The sequence below is a fragment of the Anopheles ziemanni genome, chromosome 3 (assembly GCF_943734765.1).
Source record: "Anopheles ziemanni chromosome 3, idAnoZiCoDA_A2_x.2, whole genome shotgun sequence".
Classification (NCBI taxonomy): domain Eukaryota; kingdom Metazoa; phylum Arthropoda; class Insecta; order Diptera; family Culicidae; genus Anopheles; species Anopheles ziemanni.
Window position 1 is genome coordinate 12,800,161 of NC_080706.1, and position 19,538 is coordinate 12,819,698.

The 19,538-nt window shown below is 46.9% G+C and overlaps 3 protein-coding genes across 3 annotated transcripts; 1 reads left to right on the forward strand and 2 right to left on the reverse strand.

Annotated features, from left to right (window-relative positions):
- Nucleotides 1-2,118: 2,118 nt before the first annotated feature.
- Nucleotides 2,119-2,664, forward strand: LOC131288120 (probable insulin-like peptide 7). Its single transcript, XM_058317231.1, has one exon. It carries the CDS (start codon nt 2,119-2,121, stop codon nt 2,662-2,664), a length of 546 nt encoding a protein of 181 aa, XP_058173214.1.
- Nucleotides 2,665-3,133: 469 nt separating this feature from the next.
- Nucleotides 3,134-4,849, reverse strand: LOC131287510 (probable dolichyl pyrophosphate Glc1Man9GlcNAc2 alpha-1,3-glucosyltransferase). The gene is made up of 3 exons (XM_058316566.1): nt 4,761-4,849; nt 4,029-4,689; nt 3,134-3,928 (listed from the first exon to the last, which is right to left on the reverse strand). Exons 1-3 carry the CDS (start codon nt 4,817-4,819, stop codon nt 3,134-3,136), a joined length of 1,515 nt encoding a protein of 504 aa, XP_058172549.1. The 5' UTR covers nt 4,820-4,849.
- A 775-nt stretch (nt 4,850-5,624) lies between these two features.
- Nucleotides 5,625-9,394, reverse strand: LOC131284100 (matrix metalloproteinase-2-like). Its single transcript, XM_058312956.1, has 8 exons — nt 9,302-9,394; nt 9,056-9,208; nt 8,753-8,868; nt 7,132-7,293; nt 6,768-7,054; nt 6,100-6,702; nt 5,885-6,034; nt 5,625-5,737 (listed from the first exon to the last, which is right to left on the reverse strand). Exons 1-8 carry the CDS (start codon nt 9,392-9,394, stop codon nt 5,625-5,627), a joined length of 1,677 nt encoding a protein of 558 aa, XP_058168939.1.
- Between the last annotated feature and the right edge of the window lie 10,144 nt (nt 9,395-19,538).

Here is a 19,538-nt window from a genome sequence, read left to right on the forward strand (position 1 = left end):
AACAGCAAGATCAGCAGCAGTACTACATGGAAGACCCCAATCAGCAACAGGGACATTACGAGCAGCAGGATCCAGCCCAACAACAGCAAGATGTTGCACCTGTTGACCAATACCAGCCAGGACCGGCTGAAGGTCAGGCATACTATCCAACCGATGCTCAATATGAACCGGCTTCTCAGCATCCAGTTTCCACGGAAGGAACAGGCCAAGCACCACCTACCGACGAACCGACATCGGAATCGCCGAAAGCCATCGTTCCCCAGAGCACTCCAGACGTTCCGTTGGTGGAAGCTTCCCCCGTTGCCGACGTAACGCCTCCGAAAGACAAACCGGAGAAGAAAAGCACGACCGGAAAGCAGAAAAAAGATCCGAAGTCGGGCAAGAAGGGTACAGAACCGGCTTCTGATACGCCAACCGTGAGTTCGGTGAACGATGAAAGTGATTTTGACTTCTCCACCCAGTGAATTTGAGATCTTCTGGTGAATATAGTTGTGTGGTTATTTGGTTGGAAATCTGGTGTTAAACTATCAGTAGAATACTTTTTCTGGAACTCTATAGCACGTGCTTTTAAACATTCGGGTCATTATCAATCAGAGTTCGGTTTTAGACGAGTATGCGAAAAGTTTAGGGATGCTTCCAATTCGGTTATAGGTTTTTTAGTGTTTTGTTAAGTGCATTTAACATTCAGTTCATCAACGCAAAATAGTGTTTGCATATTTGAAGGTTACAACCAGGTTGTGGCTTATGTTATGCAATCGATTGAACGAGTTACTATATGAAGGAAAACGTTATCCTTCCCTTGGAGATCATTTCCACCCAGTCTTCTGCCAAAACACCAACCTTTCCTTCGACCAACAGAGGTCAGTGACCTTTGCACAAAACTCGCTTAAAAGAAATACCACCCCAAATTCATTCATGATACCTGGGTGGGCGTTTCTAACCCATAGCATGACGTCAACCATCAGCTGGCCAGCGCCCCAAAAACCGAAACCAGTAGTCCACCAGGCCGTCCGCGGCCCGTTTGCTGCAAGTTGCCCGGGTGCAACTTGCGGGGGTTTTGGTAAACGGCGAGTCAAACAAACGCACTGGGACAAGCTGGGTGTGGGTGAATTAATGAAATGTGTTTTTCCTGCCAACCCCTCTAAGAAGCAGCATCGTTTGTTCTCTTCGGTTTCGTCGGAGGATGGGTTCGGATTAAGATGTGGCATATGTTCGTCCCCGATACAGTACGTAACAAACGTGGGGGAAGAGAGTAGGAATGTAAAGAATGGAGAGCTGGTTGAATTGTGTCTGGTTTTTATAAATTACTTATAATAATTATAATTTTAAAAATTCACACACTATCTAAAGATTATCATATTACTATAGAGTTAAAAGTTTACAAATGGGCCGTTACCAAAGCTTAGTACTTTAGTTGAATAGTTTTCCTGATTAGACATAATTGTTTTTTTTTTTAAACAAAACAGTCACTTGGGAAAATCTCTCTGCATTGAAAGGCTAGATCGATCCTTCTTGCGTGGTACGTACTGTGTCCTTTTTGCTCCACGGGGTAGCAGGCGATGTCTAATTTATGTGTACCGTTTCGATTATCCGCCGTTTGCGCTCGGACCAAGCGTTCGCCTAGCCGTATAGCCGTCCTGCGAGGGTTGTGCAGGTATCCACATTTGATTGGGGTACCTGGGGTAGGACAATCCTTAACAAACGTTGTGAAAATAGCGACAGCCTCCGGAATGATCATTACATCCGTCAATAACGGATGGTCGATGGAGGCGGACACCTTTTGGTATATTGGTGTCGACTCGCGGGGATAGTTATCCTTCGTTGCGGTGGTTTGATTGAGCGTCCTGGGACAACGGGCGGGTAGCGGGGGTCTACCACCCTTCCGGGAGAAACACTATAAATAGTGCCGGCCGGGTCAAAGGGCAGTCTCATTCGCTGGTGGACCGCAGCTTCGGTCGTGTGTGGTTTTGCCGAGATTTTTCTTCCGTAATGGAACTGTGCACAATGAACTGGATAGGAACGGTTGAATAGTGAAACACATCCTATTGGGTACCGCTAGTGGAGCAACACAACCCAGGAGGGGCAGGGTTTGTCCCGTTGGGTTGATCGGTTGAGAACATGTGGCTTCCGTTGGCGCTGTGCATACTGCTGGAGTTCGCCGAGCTCGTCAGTGGCTCCAGTGTTAGCGGTGGTGGTGGTGGTGGCGGTGGCGGTGGCGTTGGACTGGACGATGGCCAACTGGAAGTGACGTTCAGCGAGCGCACCCGGGCCGACTGGGAGAAGGTGTGGCACCAGGAGAGCCATTCGCGCTGTCGGGAAAAGCTGATACGCCATCTTTATTGGGCCTGCGAGAAGGATATTTATCGGATTTCGAGACGAAGTGGCAGCCGGACGGACGGTATGCTGGAAAAACGAGCAAGGGAAGATGGGGATGAAGCGAATGCGCTCGAGGTCGTACCGGCCAGCCAGAAGACGGTGAGCTTTCCGTGGGCCATCGATCGTGAGGTGGCGTACTCGTTCCTACGCACACGGCGCACCGGAAAGCGTCGATCGGGCGGTTCTATAACGGCCGAATGCTGCACCCGAATCGGGTGCACCTGGGAGGAGTACGCCGAGTACTGTCCGTCGAACAAACGGCTCAACCACTACCGGCGTAGGAAGTGAACCGGTGGTGGTGGAGATGTGACTGGTTGGAAGCTCAACCCTCGGTGGTTGCGTGCCGAGCCTGGCGCAATCGCAGGGATGAGGCAGGGGACGCAGATCTCTTGACAGACTGGTTTAGGGAGGCAGAACGAGGAGACTTCTCGGTATTCTTGATCATCGTACGCATCATCGGTTGTATATTACAGTCATGTTTGGTTTCTATTTTGTACTACTTGTGAAATAAAGGATATCGCACTACCCTCAAAACATAAAAAACAAAACTATTGTATAGCTAGTGGCTTGTTATCCATGTATATCACAAAATATATGCAGGGTCGTTGAAAAAGATCCAAACCACAAGATTTACTAACAAGGAATTCAATGTTGCATTTTATTTTCTTATAATTTTGGCTTATTGCAGCTTTTTTTTTTACTGATTTATACATTTTTAAACAACTTTAACCTTTCGTCGTAGTCGCATCAACATTGGTTACTTTTTCTTCTTCCCCTCGGTGACATTTCCGTTGCTCGCTCTGAGGAAGGTAACTTGGTAGGCAAGCCAAAAGTAAGCCACCCCAACGGCACAATATACGCTGGTCAGTAGAAGCGGTAAAAAGGGCAACCGTTCTTCAAGACCGATTGCACCGTGGACCACATTTTCGTACACGCAAAGAATGGGGAAGCCGGCCAGGTAGAGAAATTCGTGCATCCGAAAGAATGTCCCACGGTGCAGTATTTTCAGTAACACTATGCTGACGGCCGTGTACGCAATATGAAGACTTATTTTCACGAGCGTTAGCTCGGGTTTAAAGAGCAGCGGAAATAGTGAGTAGTGTGCCACAATGCCAAGGAATATGGTCCACCGGGCGTCCTGCTGGTTGCCGACGGCCAAAAGCGTCAGCGGGATGAGCACCATAAGGATGGCTTTTTCGTGCACGTGCCAACCGAACAGGAAGGAGGTGCATCCGCAGAGGACGATGGCACGCACGAAGCAACGACCAAGGTGGGCTGGCGAGGAGGATGATTTCAGTGTCCAAAGCTTTACAACGACTGGCAGCATTGCGACGCCCGTGAGGACAAATGTCACCAGCGGGGAGATCGATGGAAGGACGGAATGTTCGAACGTTTGCACGAGTCCGCTGGTGCTGGAAGCATTCGTCGCCGTGCCCGGGCGACCTAGCGCAATGGTTAGTGCCTTGTCGGCGGTGTTGTAAAGCGCCCAAAAGTTAGGTGCCCAGTAAGCATGCGTGAGGCCTCGCTTGAAGGGGAACAGTCGGGAAAGGACCTGCCGGAAAACAATAACAATTAAAGAGAGTTGTAAATGTCCACAATGGTGTGCAATAAATTGACATTATTACTCGGGCGGCAGTTAAAACTGTCCTCACCTGTGGAATGTGATTGTAGAATGGACCGAACGAGAGCAAACAAACGCCCGCGACGACGGAACCGAGCTTGATTAGTTTCATTACCGCCCGTCCAATGGTCGATTCGCGGAAGCAGTAAAACCGCAGCAAATAAACCATATAAACCGGAGCGATGTAGATGAAAATGTGCTTGAGATTCAACAACGCCGCAAACAGGAACGCCGACTGAAGCGGACGGTTTTCCATCAGGGCACCGATGCTTAGCAGGAGCACTCCGAACAGAAAACCATTGTACTGAAAGTGGATATGGTCCACCATAAGAAGGCCGGCATTTCCAAGAAGTAGAGCACCGCCAATGAGGACGGACCGGGATGCTTTTGCATCCCCGCTGGTAAGTGCGCGCAGACATCGGCGGACGCCGAGAGCGAAGACTACATCTGTTACGATGACGGAGAACCGTTGGAACAGGATCGTTTGCTCGGAGGCATAGTTAAGATTTTTCACCTCCAGCATGCGCGGATCGAACGATTTCGCAACATGTGAAAGCAACCACTCAAAGTAAGCGAAAAAGGGCGGGTAGTCCAGGGTCCATTCGCTCGTTTTCTCGTAGTACCACCGGGACAGGGGTAAACTGTGTGTGACGGCCAGCCAGTTGCGATGTACCTCAAAGTCTGTTGACCGACTGGAAAGGTATTAAACCACGTTAGATTGTGAAAATTATACATAATCACTTTTGCTACAACTTTGACTTACTACGCAGGAATAAATAGAAGCTTTACTCCCGAAACGAGCAAGAAAATATGCCAAAACATTGCACTTTGTTTTGCTGCCGGTTGTGTGTTGATGAGGTGGTGCGTCGAGTTTTACGTGGTTGTTGCCACGGAAACTATTCAGCCTCAAACTGGTTTATACTGCATGGAACCAAAGATGTACTGCGCGACTTACGTTAATAAACAACATTACTCGTAATTGTGCTTTATTGAGCGCTATCTGTACATGCATAACTAATATTTTAAGATGTTTTAATGTAAATTTTGATAATTCGGAGAAGTTGCCAGTCATGATTTCCTTAAAAATATGGCTGGAACTATACACCTTTACGTTATAAACGCAGCTGTTTTGGTTTGAAAGAGATTTAAAACGGTAAACAATATAATAAACGCTTCATCAATTTTCATATTTTTTTGGATGCTGGAGTGTCGCACTAAGAATTGGTTGTGACGCAATGAATAAAACAGTTATTTAGAATCAATTTATTCATTTGTGAGGTATCACATTATCAATTTGGTTCAATAACAAATACTTTTTCCGGTATCGATTGAAGCGTTTCAACTTGACAACTGGTCGAAAAAGAGAAAACAGCTGTTCGGGTAACAACATAAAAGGGAAATTCAAATAGAAGAATTTTTATTTAAATGAAACGATGAGGAAAGTGCTAAGGAATGTTTTTGAAGATTTTCTTTTGTATTTTTTTTATTCGGTAGTACAATATGGTTTGGAAGATGGCTTTGGTTGGGTTTTGAATTTGTAATATGCACTCGTTTTGATACTGTGTTTATTTTTACATAAATGTTTCTTCCATTTGAGGAAGATAGCTGTGTTCTTGGTACACTTGTCTTAGCGGCAACCAAGCCATATATTTCCCGTCCTTCGGGGATATCCGCGTTCTGGACGAACTCGATCGTTATTGTACAGCCAGTAGTAGTTTCCTTTGAAGAAGTACGTCTTCCCTGCAAGTGGAAGGGCGGAGTGGGAGGTTTTATCGACAACGTTAGCATTGTCGAGGCCACCCCAAGAGGAAATAACATGATTAGAAAGACTATGTTCCTACTTCTGGACACGTGTCATGCGTTTGCCTTGATGGGGAGTACACTCACCGCTCGCTACAGCTGTCGCCGCATCAATGTCTCTGGGAATGCCAAACCAACGGTCCATTGGCGATGGATACCCCTCGTCCACCTCAAGGGCCGTGTCGTTGTAGCGCCAAAATCGGTCACCCGCGAACAAGTACGTTTTATTGTTCTTTGCTGGCAATTTACAAAACGGCGTTGAAGATGGTGGGATCCTTTAAATGTAAAAAACAATCACTTACGCCAAACCATCGCCGCATCGATGCGCTCGAGATCCTCGGGTAGACCGTAGTCGGTCAGTGGGCGCACTTCCGGTCGCAAAAAGTTCAGTGCATCGAAGATCCAGTACGATCGGCCCGAGAACAGCACGATCGCATTATCGTCCAGTCGCTCGTAGACCGCGTCAATGTGGGTGACAGTTTTTGGGAAGCCACGGAACACCTGCCATATCTTGACCGGATAGCCTTCCTTGATGCGATACTTTTCCGTCAGCCGCCACAGGTACGCACCCTTGAAGATGAAGATTTCACCGCGCAGCAAACCGATCGCATCGAAACTGCCACTGCAGATGTCCGGAGTGGGTGTGTGTTCCGGCATATGCGTCACCTGCGGGGGCGAATAGTGGCGCCGGATATGCTCGTCTACCGTTTCGTAGTCACCGACGAAGGTGATCGGAACATTGTAAACCTCCGTCGTGCTCGGTAGGGGTGGTTCAGAACGTGGCGCTTGGTCGACGTCCAGATCCGGAAGTCTTGGTGCCGGTGTGTCGGTAGGGATGTACATCTCGGTAGTAGGCGGGGTCATCTCCACCCAGTCTGGATCATCGGTAATGTGCGGATTTTGTACTGCGAACAAGAGGAACTAAATATGTAGCACCAAATGCGTGTGATATGCCTAGCGCTTCACTTACTGTACAACTGGTACATGGCCAAGATGTCGTCGTAATCGAGCGTACCCTGGGCGATTCCCTTGTAGTACGGGAACATCAGTGACGAGTAGACAGGTGAATGGGCCAACCCTAGTGAGTGTCCCAGCTCGTGAATGGCGACCGAGTAAAAATCCACCCCCTCGCCGAGGTGCGTTGAGTTTTCCTTCCAGTTCTCGTCCTCATCGAAGTGGATATCGCCACCGTAGGCGTTCATTTCGTACGGATAGAAGGCATGGGCCAGGATATTGCCGGGTCCATCGAACGGATAGCTAAGAGAAGCAGTTAGAGGGAAATTTAGTAACCCATGACACAAGCACATCCTCCATCCTCCGGCAATGCCACTCACTTGTCGCCATGATGGCCACTGCCGAAGCCGATGATTATGTCCGCGGACGGATCGTAGACACGCACGAACCGTAGCTTGCTGTACTTGCTCCATTCGTCGAACGCTTTGGCCATAAACTTGGCCACCGAATCTTCCCCAACCTTGCTGGACCAGTTCGCAATGCTTTGGGTGGTCGATCGTGGGGAAGTGATCAATAAAGACCCATAAGTATGGACTGTAGAAAGGGGGAAGTAACGCGCTTGACAGCATGATGCCCCCCCCCCATGGTCCGAGGTGGCCAGCCTGCCAATACAGTCATTACGGTTTTGGAGATTGTGCGACGTGCGTCCCGGTGTGTTGATAGCCCCACGCCAACGTTGCGTCGTTTAATGGCCAATCAGCCCCGGCAGCTGTGCTGTTCCGACTGTGCGGACGGAATGTTAGGAATCCGACGACCTCGGCGGTCGCCCCAAAAACCGGGACCATTAACGACGGCCTGGAAAATGCTAATGTCGAAAATGGCACCTGTCCGAATGGGCGAATGGGTGACCGCCCTGGAATCACCAACACCCGGGACGTCCACCTTCCCTTCCGCGAAACCGGGCGCGCCACGCATGATCATTTTCAATTAAAGTGAAAGTTCTCCCCCCGTCCCCCGCCTTTGCCATCCAAACGTATTGGTTCGATGAGGTCGGGATTTTTTCCTGCACCTCCAGTCGGCCGCCATTTGAAGCCTGGCCTGTCCGTGCCTGGGATAATGAATGGCTGTACCAATTAAACGAAAATGGGTATCGCCAGCGAAAGCTAATGGCCATCAGGGGTGGCATGTACGCACGTGTATGGGGCCGTGTGGTTGAGGTTGTGTTTTTTTTGTCATTCTGTACTTTTGCTTGATTCACTCAAAATCGGTGCTTTTAAACCCCAAGGCGGGCAATCGCTTTCCACTCAAGAAGAAACCAATAATTTAGGGGCCGGTGTTTGCAACAGAGTTCTTGGTAAGGAAGAGCTTCCAATTTTATAGGTGCACAACTGAATAGTTTTATGTTCGAGAGATTTTCCATTCCGTTTTTCATCGGCACGCGCGATGTCCTTTAAGGGTTAACATCGACCGACGCATTCGTTTGACCGATCATCGATCATAGATTATCGCGCGGACCCCGGAACGTCGGAACGGGATCGTCAATGGGAAAACGAAGGAGGTGGGGGGAAAAAGGCGAATCACAAACAAAAATAAAAAAAATCGACCATCGATGGAACGAGCGCCATAAAAAGGCATATCCAATTGGGAGTTGGTTGGGTGCTTTCGGGTGGCAACGAAAAATCAACGCGAGGTAATGGGGGTGGGGTTTTTTTGTTGTGTTGTTGTTGGTTCGGTTTGGTTTGGTTTGTGCGCCATTCGCATGTATACATGTATGTTGTTTCCCCGTTTTTTTTCCTCCCAAGATGGCAAAATGTTGATTGCCGGGAATTGACCGGCGTCTGAAAGGAGCAAACACGGGAAAGGGAAAAAAGAAAGCAAAAAAAAAGGGAAAGGAATAGGAATGGCGCACAGTTGGGGCAGCTAGGAGCAGAAGAAGGAGGAGAAGCACAACACAGCGGCCGGCGAACATCAAGACACAACATGGCTGGTATGGTCACTTACAAGTAAGTTATGCGCCGCTTCCGCCAGCTTTCCGATCCGATCACGTACCGCCGGTGGCGTAATGATTGATCGTGCTGCATCACGTCGACCACACCGCACCGCGGCGCTGACATCAGCTGTGGGTGCAGCATTAAGTGCGCACGCCCCCGGTGCAGGTGTCGCCGAAAGGGTTGAAGGAAAGTTACGAAAAAGAATAGTCGTGAGTTAAAGGAAGATTTCACTGTTTAACATCGAATTTATCACTGATGAAACGTGAGCCGAGAAGTAAATCTTTTCCCTCACAGCCTCACACCATCTGCCCACCTCGATCGTGCGTCGATCCAGGACGCCGGTTTCGGGCAGGGCGGCAAACTTCTGCACGTGCCGGATCGCGTCCACGATCGCCTCGCCGCTGTAGAGGGCCTCGGCCTGCGATGGTCCTTTCTCCAGGTAGCCGAAGCGTCGCATAAAATCGAGCTGCGAAGAGGAAGCCACCACCAGCACACGGTGGTCGAATTATTTGCGAAGGGTTTTTTTCTTCGATCGATCAAGCACTCCGCGGTCACGCACCATTTCCTTCGATGGAACCGTGGCGGGCGCCCCGATTGTTGCTGGCGCCATCGACCACAGAACGCCGGCGATAAGGCACAGCAGCGGCTTCATAGTAGTTAGAGCTTCGCCTAAGGAACCGTATGTGCACTACCACGCTACCACTCGGTTTCTTTCAGGCGAGTCGGTTCACGAACGGAGTCGATTGACACTTGTGTCCGACTGGGCCCAGCAGCATAATTAGACTGCCCGATCCACTTGCGCTGGCTGACGGGATCGCTAATCGGCGGGATGCTAATTGCACGAATTGACTGAACACTTACGAGCGCTCGGGGTCTCACACGATCATCAAGAATGATTCTCGCGAGAGAAAGTGAACGCTAAAGGGAAACGATCGCCCGAGCGATCCATCATGCCGTTGGAAGATGCAAACAGACTTTCCCTCGGGGCCGTCGGGAAGCATCTCGTTGGCCTCCAAACAACCGATGCAGCTTAATCTTCATGCGGCGTCGCGACAAATCCAATTAGTGCTGGCAATTATTGTTTATTGCTACCGCGTGCTAAACAAATAAATAAACAGCGAGCATAGGCTATCGCCGACACCAACACTCGAAAGGGGTGGCTACTGGCCCACCAGGGGGAAATTCAACATCGGCGGAGGTCAAGGGTTCAACAGTGGGGTTGAAAGGGGAGGGTCATGCATGCTGAGCATTTGCATTGTCTCTCACATCTGGGCATGGGAGAAAATTTGAAGTATAAAAATATGCAATCGTTGCTCGAATGCATTCCATGTTGCATTTATATTTTTGGTTAAAAACACAAAAACGACATTGTAATTTTAGAGAAAAAACTCAGTTGGTAGTGAGTGTTGTTCGATGCTGACTTTTGGTTTATTTTATGAGTTTAAATAGAAACTGGCGCTCTTTTAAAATGTTAGCCATTGAGAGCAAAAATTGATAACAGATTAAGAGCAATAAGGAAATACTTATAAAAATAATGTTTAGCGATTATCGACGCAGTAGAATGTGAAAAGACGAACATTAAAAAAAAAATCTAAACAATATAGTAGATAGCCAAACAGAAAAAAGTCAAAATGCATAAAACATAATTAAAAAATTATGTCGTTATCTTCCAAAACGCATAATGTTGTTTTAAAACAATACTCTCACAATACTTTGCCTCTTTCCACTGAAGCAAATGTATTCTTATATTTATGAATGCTTTTCAACTACGTTTTTCTAGGACGCATGCTAGATATAGCAATTGCAAAAAAATTCATCACCTGTTTCAAATTAAGATGCAAATTTCCTTTTGCAATGCGCCACAATAAAGATTTCCATCTCGAGACGGTTTATCTACCTTTACAGAACAGGAGGAATTGCATTGGCAATGAGGGAGCTGGAAAACATTTTCCCGGGGTACCTGATAACCGGAGCCGGGTAAAAGAACGGCTATTCATAATTTTGCTTTCATCTTCTCGCGAAGCGCATCGAGGACAATTTACCTCCATTTTGCCTTGTTTGTAAAACAGTTTGCTACTGGGGTAAGCTGCCAATTACTGCAAGAAAGGAAGATAAATTGTTGGCGTAGAAAATGATCCCGGGCGGAATGAATAAACAAATACTGTGCACAAAACTCTCACGTCACTTAAAGAGAAAAAAACAGAGACGTAAGAAAAGGGGAACCATCAATAGCATTTTCCTACAGTTTGCAACCACTCTCAATCAGTGCACTATTAGGTGAAAAGTAGCTGAAAGTAACGGCATTGTGGCGGTTTCTCTTGTTCAATTTTTTAATGCCTTGCACTTCAATTCCACACCATCAAATTAAGCGCAAGTCGATTGACCTCCCCAGAAACCATTGTTCGGGGGCAGCCGTTTCCACGCTTTCGGTTTCTTTTGGAAATTCAGTTCCAAGAAAACACAACTCCCCGAAGCACCTGCTTTTCTTCGTCTTTCCACGTAGCGCGATGTGCCGAGCCGTGCTGTAAAGAAAGTTAAAGAATCTTAAACATGAACCCACGAAATTAAACATGCTTTATTGTACACTCGCCACAATGATCTTGCTTTTCTCCTTTTTTTTATTAATTTAACAACCCACAGCAAATGTTTCGTACAAGCGGGTGCTGTTCGTGAGAACGCTCGTTAAGCTTTCGGTAGAAGGTGGAATGATTAAGCAATGTTACTGTCCATCAAGTCCATCAGCGCGGACCAAGGCAATGACAACGGGCGTGGAGCTTTTCTTTCATGGAAAATCTTACCACGATGGTGCTGAAGTGTTCCGTGTTGGGTGTCAATCCACTTTGAACGACACGATTTCATTAGTGCTCGAAAGTGGCAAACAAGTGGAAGGTGTGTCAGCGTGATGCACTTTCGTAAACGGATCCGGTTCAAATGTTTATTTTTTTGTATTTTTCGAGCTGCACAAAAAACAAACCCAACGTGCCTGCTTTTGAGCCTGATTCGGTCGAAAATAAAACAATGGAAAGAGTACGTCCTCGTATTGCAATCGAAGTTGAATTTATTCGTTTATCTTTGTCCCCGACACCATATTCGCGGAAACCCGTTCCCCAACAACGCAATTGTAAACTGCCACTCGTTTTATCGTTTCGAGAACGTTGTCGAACGGCGTACGATCGAAATGTCGACGGTTTTGCGGAGAAAAACCGCGACCGCGCAGCGCTTTTCCGGCTGAAGTTTTCCACACCCACACCCCATGTGCTTTATTTTATTTCATTCTTTGTACATTTCGGCAGTCGACCGTAAAGCGCCCCAAGGCGGCCGACAGCAGCACTACTATTTTCAATCAACTTCCATCCAAATATGCTATCAGTGGTGCTTGATAAGGCGCCCGGGCACGGAAAAGAGTGTTCCTTCCTGGTTTCCTGCAGTTTTCTATCCCTTTTGTGATTGCCAGTAAAAGTTGTGCCCAAATCGGCCTGGCAAATGAGGGGGGGGGGGGGGGGGGGGGGAGAGGGTGAACAGTTCGGAATTGAGTCGAAAAGTTTTCCCATTGCCCCCGAGGGTCGGGTGGTGAAAAATATCCCCCGGAAGACGCGACGGGTGGAGAACTTCACGCGCGGAAACCAATGAAAATTCGTCCATCGGCTGTTGTGTTTGGGATGCTCTCCTTGCAATGGCGCACAATGTCGCACAGTACGAGCGGCAAATGGTCCTGGCACGGGGGAAAGCAAGCAGCAGCGAAACAATGTTGGCATGGATAGGAAATGTCGAACCCGTAGGCAAGCCATTTCACTACCATTTCGCATTTGCATTCCATTTCGGAGCGAAGCGAGCGGAAAGTTTGCGCTCCTACGCGGCGCGGAATGAGTTTTCCCGCCATCCCAACCACGGTGCGCCGATGGAAAAGTCAAAGATGGCGGTAGGTTGATGATGATGACGATGCTGATGATGATGGCGGCGGCGACGATGATGAGTTGAGTGGCGCTTCGGTGATGTTTGTTCCCGTTGTTATTGTTGTGGTAGCCTGTTTTGTTTCCTTCACTCAGTTTCCACTTTCCATCCGATCCGCTTACGACAGCCCGGTTGGTGGTAAGCCGACAGGCGCGACACCAGAAAAAAAACCCGGGCACATTTTAGCCGCCAATCGCACATCAAACTTTAAACTTAACTGTATTGCTCCCCCCCCCGCAACGGCACGGTTTCCATTATGTATGGTTTTCCTGTTCGTCTACTTTTTGACCTTTTCCCAACTCATTCCATTACTTGTTTGGAGAAGATTTTCCGACAGTCCAAAAGGCTGTCAAGTTCGTGCGGGCGCCCATTCATGGCTGCGGCAAAGGTACAGGGATGCAAATGGTGACAAGAAACCACCCCCTCACACTCACCACAAAGAGGTCCTTTCGTGGAAAATGGTGCGAGTTCATTTGGACTTAAAAGTTTTATGCAAACGTCAGCTTTCGGCCATCAACTGAAGGGAATAACCTTGAACGTTGACATTTGGGCGTTTAAGCGGGACCCTCTTCTGATGTACCTTTACCATCCTCAATGTTGATCATTGAAATATAAATTCTATAAGTTTACGGAGCGCAAATGTTTTTTAGAAGTATACAAAAACATCTAACCATGTGGGTGGAATACTTATTTCAATGGAAGTAAATTACAGTCATGTGAAGATGGGTGTCAGGACTTCTTGAAGTTTTATTACAAAGCTTGGAGATACTATAAAATGTTGATGGGCAAAGAATTATAAGGAATACTGAACATAAACGTCACATCGACGAGAGTTTAAGTGCGTGAAACTATTCTCTACGTCTAATGAGATTATCATCGACGCTGCTTGTCTGTCGAAAACCCGAACGAAACTTTGGTTCGAGCTGTCATTAGTTCTATACACGCGAGTGCACACACACCTTCTCTGAGACTACACGCAGATGAAAAGGGATTGTAAAACGTCGATGATAAGCCGCTATTCTGGCAGGGTTTTCGCCATTTCATCGAATAATGGTAGCCCGGTTCCGAGCAGCCCCGAACTACGGCATGTGTAGATTATAATTCGAAGCGCACGGTTGGAGGTTGAAATTGGAAAGGAAATCATGCCATCTTCTAGCGATCGAGGATTGGGTTCGCTATCCCACTACTCTCCCTGCAGGGCCAAGGTCCTTACCTCCGAGAATCAAATCTTGCTTCTTGCTAGCTTCAGACAACGATTAATGATAGTCCGTGGGTTCCGGACCGGAGCGGTTTCTTTCATTTGTTTGTGTTGTGGCACAGCAGCGGGAGTTAATTACGCCGGGGAAATCGCGTGGGGGAATCAACTGTTTCCCAACGTTGCCGTGTGGATACTAGAAGACAGATACCAGAAGACATGGGATGAGGTTTAGTGAGGCGTGCTTCTGCGACGGGGCTATTGTGGGGAGAAATTCTGGACCCCTAAACTTTTCCATCAGGATCTAGTGAAGGCCCTTTTCCTCCTTCATTGGGCGTCCATTAGAGTGAATGTGTTTCATGACCACATTCTTGACGGGGGCCAGAGGAAATCGCTTACCCGGGAGACCCTAAGCCACGCCAGCCCCGGTGAAGCCCTTTAAATTAATTCCAAGAAACTGCCTCGAGTCAAGGAACCGTGGTTTGCGTCGGCTGACTCCCTCGCTCCCGGCTGGACGCCCAGCGGGAGCGATCGTATGTCCGCGGCCGTATGTCGGAATGTTAAGATGAATTACCTTTTAATTCACCGTGTAACATGCCCGACGATACCGGCCGGTAATCCTTCTCTCGGGCACCACGAGCAATCGGCACCGGGGGCGGTTGAACTAGCCGGACCTGGACCGGACCTGTAGCCTTGCCTTTCGCCTTGCGGTAGACCACATTCTGCTCGGTCATTATGGTGAAGATGTTGTTGAAGATTGAAGATGCTGCCGTTGCTGTTCCGATTGCCCCTGGTCGCATCATCAAGCATGTCCTCCTCACCCTATGGTATCTTCTTCTTCAGAACCATGCAATCGTCCATGTTGAACGATAGAACAGATAATTGTAGGGGGTTTAATCATTTGAGAGTTTAATTTTACGAGGTAAAACCATAGCTCATAGCTTCATTGACTGCTCTTAAAACATTGTGCACATTCAATGATGTAACGCAATCACTTCATCCTAAAACTAACTATTTTATATGGGAGATATTTTGATTGTTGTGTTGTATTGTGAAAAGGATAATAACGGAGGTTTGAAAGAAAGCGAAAAATGAACTTTATTACTAACTGTTTATATGATATAAATAAGTTCTATATATTTTGTACAATTTTATAAACATTTACAAAAACTTTGTTTGAGAACATAAAACATTGCTTATGGTGCTGCATGACGATAGCAATCTCTCACTGTGATGAAATAAAACCTGTCATTTCATTCCATTGCTTTTGTCTGCGGAAGATCGAAGCAAGCTACCACTTGATTCCTCTTTCAACATTTTACTCGTCCATCCAGGTTAGTTAGATATCAATATTTTACGATGGAATGTTACTATCAACAAAAGACGAACCAACGAACCTTTAAACTTGGACACCGTGATAATTTTAATTTTTTCCATGTTATAACTGGATAGTTTTTTATACAAAACTGTACAATATGTTTCCAACAGTAAAAGGAGATGTTTCTCTTTAATCTAGAAATGCAAATTACAACACTCGGTTTGTAAAATTTGTTTCGTAAACAACAGTAATAAGAGTGAAATAAATATTTCACGAAGAATCATGATATATCGCGGACAATAAAAATAGACAATTTTTTTTAACTGAAAACGATCGTTTTCCAGTACCTTCTGGTACACATCCGTATTGAATCAGAGTTTGTTGATTGGAAATTGATAGTGTGACAAGATTTGAATAATTTCAACTTTAGTTTGATTTCAAAGATATGGTTTCAAACCATTTCATACCTCAATCACCTCCTCATTACCACTTTGCAAATTCTCGTGTGGCAGGTCAGTATTTTTTTTATTACATGTAACAATCTTTTGAAAACAACTATAAACATTGCGAACGGCACACCTAATTGCCCACGGTTAACGGGTTCCGTTCTGACGAGGCATATATTCAGTAGCGATAAAATGTTTGCTGTCGTAATTTTAATGAGCGTGCAATTTATTCAATTAAATTCATCGTTCGACGCCCAGCAAAGCACCGGCGTAGCGGTCGCTCGACACCGCCTTTCTGCACCGAGCAGCTGTGTTCGGCGTCATTTATTTAGCATAGTTTGTTGTAGCGCACAGTGCAACATAATTACGTTCCATGTGCAAGCACTTTCTGGGCCAGGATCAAACGAAATGTCACCTGCAGCTGCGGTCAATCATTCGGTCGACAAAGGGACGATACGATCGGGGGCAGAAAAAAAAAAACTTAATACCCCATCACCAATTTGTGCATTTTCTTTGTAAAACCGTCGGTGAGAACAGAAATCGCAAAAAAAAGGAAACCGAGTGATGGTGGAAGTTAAATGAAGCATAATTAATATTTTCACCGAGCATCGTTTTGCGCCCGGAAAGCGCGTGCATTTTTGAGTGCCGTTGCATGGCGGCACTCCCTCCCATCTTCCTCGGGATTTCCCCCTTCCGCCGGCGATCACCAAAGTGGAGGAAGATTCGAAAGCTGCCCTTCACGATCGTTGGGGGACGTCATTGTGGCCTCATTTTTTTTGCGTTGCTGCTTATGAACGCGGATGATAATAATGTACGCGCATTCCATTCGCTCGGAGGATGCGTCACGAATACGAGCATGTTTTGTCCATTTTCGTGTTGCTGTTGTGTTAACGGTGCAGTTTGGATGCACACGCTGTGAAGAGCTCGAAACGGCCATGCAACCCCCCGAGGGCAAACTGGCGCTAAAAGTAATGCCTTACCCACGGGCCAATACACTCCTCCTCTCCACCCCTTGCCCCATCGAATGTGTGATAATTATGGTGCGCTGGCTTCCTTCCTCCCCGGGAAAGGGTAGACACGACGATGAAGTCTTCAGGCGGAAGTCTTCAAAAGGCACTTAGAAAGGGAACGTTTCGAAACCGAAGGCCAACGCAACAGCACCATTCGCATCCATCCATTTTGTTCTCAACCGGGGCGCGCCATGGTCATTTGAGTGCGTGTGTGTGTATCTGGGGGCTTTCGATAATGACACATGCCCGAAAGCTTGGGGCCAAGACGCTCGACTCGAATCCGTTCCATCGTCGTGGGTCAGCTGCCTGCCGTAATGTTCTTGATCGATTGAAGTATCGCTCCGGGCGGCACTTTGACTCCGGCTTCTTACGTTTCCCCTGCTTTCTTTTTGTCTCCGTAGATTTTCCCCACCACCCTTAGGAGTGTCTGTCGAAGAAGCTTTCTTCGATGCAACTTACAACAGACGAGAATTGTTGCATTAAAATCACCTCTGCAGGAGATCGATAAAGGAAGAATAACCAAGTGCACTCAAGTAATCAGAAGGTGATTCACTACGTGTAAATTAGACTCACGCTATGTTTAAGTGTTTCATTTTTTAACTATCTTAGTCATGGTTAGTGCTGTTATACAAACGGAACCTAAAAATGAACGAAGGTGAGTTAATAAAGTATAGTTTTCGGCAAACTGTATAGGATTGTGTACCTCGTGTTTGAACAACCAATCATTTAAAACTTCTGTTGGTTTGAAACAATGACCAGCATTATGAACAAAACGAATTTTATGCTGCCGCGAATCGCATGAAAGCCCTTTTCAAGAGGTTCTGCAAATCAAATGGTTGGTTTATTCATTGCCAGCAGCAAACGAGAACTTTTAAATTGTCCCCAAGCACGCAAACTCCCACCGTTAACACTAACCGCAGATCGCTGGGGAAACGCTTAACAATGATGGGGAGAAAACCAAAAAGAAACCCCGGGCGCTAATCGTGACTCCCGAAAAGCTTGCCGATGAATGGGCCAAAATTGTTCGGCTCCCGGTGGGCGAAAGACTTCTTCACAATTATCGGACCGTTCTGAGAAAATCTTGGCGTCCCTGTTCTGGCTTCCTTGGATCGCTTTGCCTTTTTGTCTCGTCTTCCAGTTTTTGCTGGAGGGCAAACGCGATTTGGCGCATGTAAAGTTTCGTCGCTCGAACTCCGACCGAAAATACACGCCGGCGAAGAGATTCTTTTCATTCTCGCCGGAAACACCGACCAGCAATGCCCTGGGGTACGTTTTTGTTCCTCTCGGAAGCGTTAGTTAAAGATTGCTTCGACAAGCTCATCGCTCTATTGTGTGCAAATTTCGGTAAATTGTTACAACTTAGACGGAGGAAGAGATATTGATTGTTTTACGGATACTTTTTAAACGAGATAATAAAACTGTAACTTTTCTCGTACGTATTTCCTTAGAACTAACTGCCACCATTTTGAAGTCCTGTTCATCACCCATTGTTTCAATGGATTCGTCGATTCTGTAAAAGATTAATTTCTCTGTGTAGCCAATTTTTCAAGCTTTTCAGAAATTTATATTGCATGACATTACGAATAATTATTGACTGTAATCGGTGTGTATTGGTATTAGTTTAAACTATTTCAAGCAAAGTTAATTGCCAACAATAATATCAACTGTCGGTTCACTGTGGGTTAAGCAACTCGGTCGAAAAACTATTCTCATATCCGATCTTTGCTTCATCCAACCGCAACCGCTCACACTGGACAGTCGAGTTCGTTTGTAAAGTTATCCACAAAAATGTTCTAATGTTTCCCGCCGAACATCACCGATCGCTTCATGCTTGGAAAGTCCGACAGTGCTCCGCTCAAAAAAGTTATCGAACATAGTTGGGTGGATTTTTGGGAACACAATGTTGATAGGTCCTCTTTTGCTACGTTCCTGCCGCATCCACATCCATTATTCTTGACCGCCGTAAGTACCCTTTACGGTGGGAGGGAAAACACGGGTGAGGGAAACATGGTGTGGCCATAAATGCGGTTTCCAATCAAAGCATTCCAAAACCCGTTCCGTTGAAAGCGCAGGACTCCGGGTAGGACACGCATTCGGCCAATGGAAAAGATTCCGACTGTGTCGGAGAATTCCAGCTTCAGCCTTCTTCGCTAGAAGTTCCAGCCGTTGGTCCGAGAGCTATTTCTCTCGACACCGGGGCCAATGTCGGAACGTTCAAAAAGCTGGCGAAACAGAACGTATAATAACGCTGCTCGCCGATGATGGTTGCGCCCTTTGCTGGCTGTGGTTTTTCTTTTCTCTTGCTGAGGCACCAGGCATCCACCTTACCTTTGGCCCGCTGTCGGTGCGTCAACATCAATCACCACGCTGGATCTGGAAGGCACCACAAAACTCTGCGCAAGAAGGATACATCGGGCTGATAATGATGCTTTGGGAGGGTCAGTATAATCGTTAATTTTCATTCAAACAGAACCGCATCCTACTGGCCGAAGCTTAAACATTCACCAGCCTCGGTGATCGTGACCAGGTCTACGTCTTCTGCTAATCTCTCGGATGGCTGACACCGCCGTTAACGTGTCTTCCCGAGTAATAGGGTCAGTGTCCCGATCAACAACTGATGATTCTAACACTTCTCAAGGGTCGCCAGTCATCATTCATCAGCCATCAGCGTTACTTGGACCGCCCGGACAGCTTCCCGGCTCATCGTAGGACCATCCCGGCATCACTGTACGCCGGACGAGTGGTTTTCTTTTTCCGTTCTCCTCATTCCTTCTAATATTAATTAATATGTCCGTGCGCGTTATGTCATGAAGTCGTTGCCCCGACTCTATTGCTGCTTCAACGGAGCCCGGAAAACTTCCCTAACCGCAACCACG

Bases quoted from the DNA above. Each gene is read 5' to 3' on its own strand.
- LOC131288120 (XM_058317231.1), top strand. From the start codon at position 2,119: ATGTGGCTTCCGTTGGCGCTGTGCATACTGCTGGAGTTCGCCGAGCTC.
- LOC131284100 (XM_058312956.1), bottom strand. From the start codon at position 9,394: ATGAAGCCGCTGCTGTGCCTTATCGCCGGCGTTCTGTGGTCGATGGCG. The intron at 8,869-9,055 runs GTGGGCAGATGG...CTGCACCCACAG, and splicing joins TGGATCGACGCACGATCGAG to CTGATGTCAGCGCCGCGGTG. The intron at 5,738-5,884 runs GTGAGTGTACTC...TTCCACTTGCAG, and splicing joins GGCGACAGCTGTAGCGAGCG to GGAAGACGTACTTCTTCAAA.
- LOC131287510 (XM_058316566.1), bottom strand. From the start codon at position 4,819: ATGTTTTGGCATATTTTCTTGCTCGTTTCGGGAGTAAAGCTTCTATTT. The intron at 4,690-4,760 runs GTAAGTCAAAGT...ATACCTTTCCAG, and splicing joins CTTCTATTTATTCCTGCGTA to TCGGTCAACAGACTTTGAGG. The intron at 3,929-4,028 runs GTGAGGACAGTT...GTTTTCCGGCAG, and splicing joins TCTACAATCACATTCCACAG to GTCCTTTCCCGACTGTTCCC.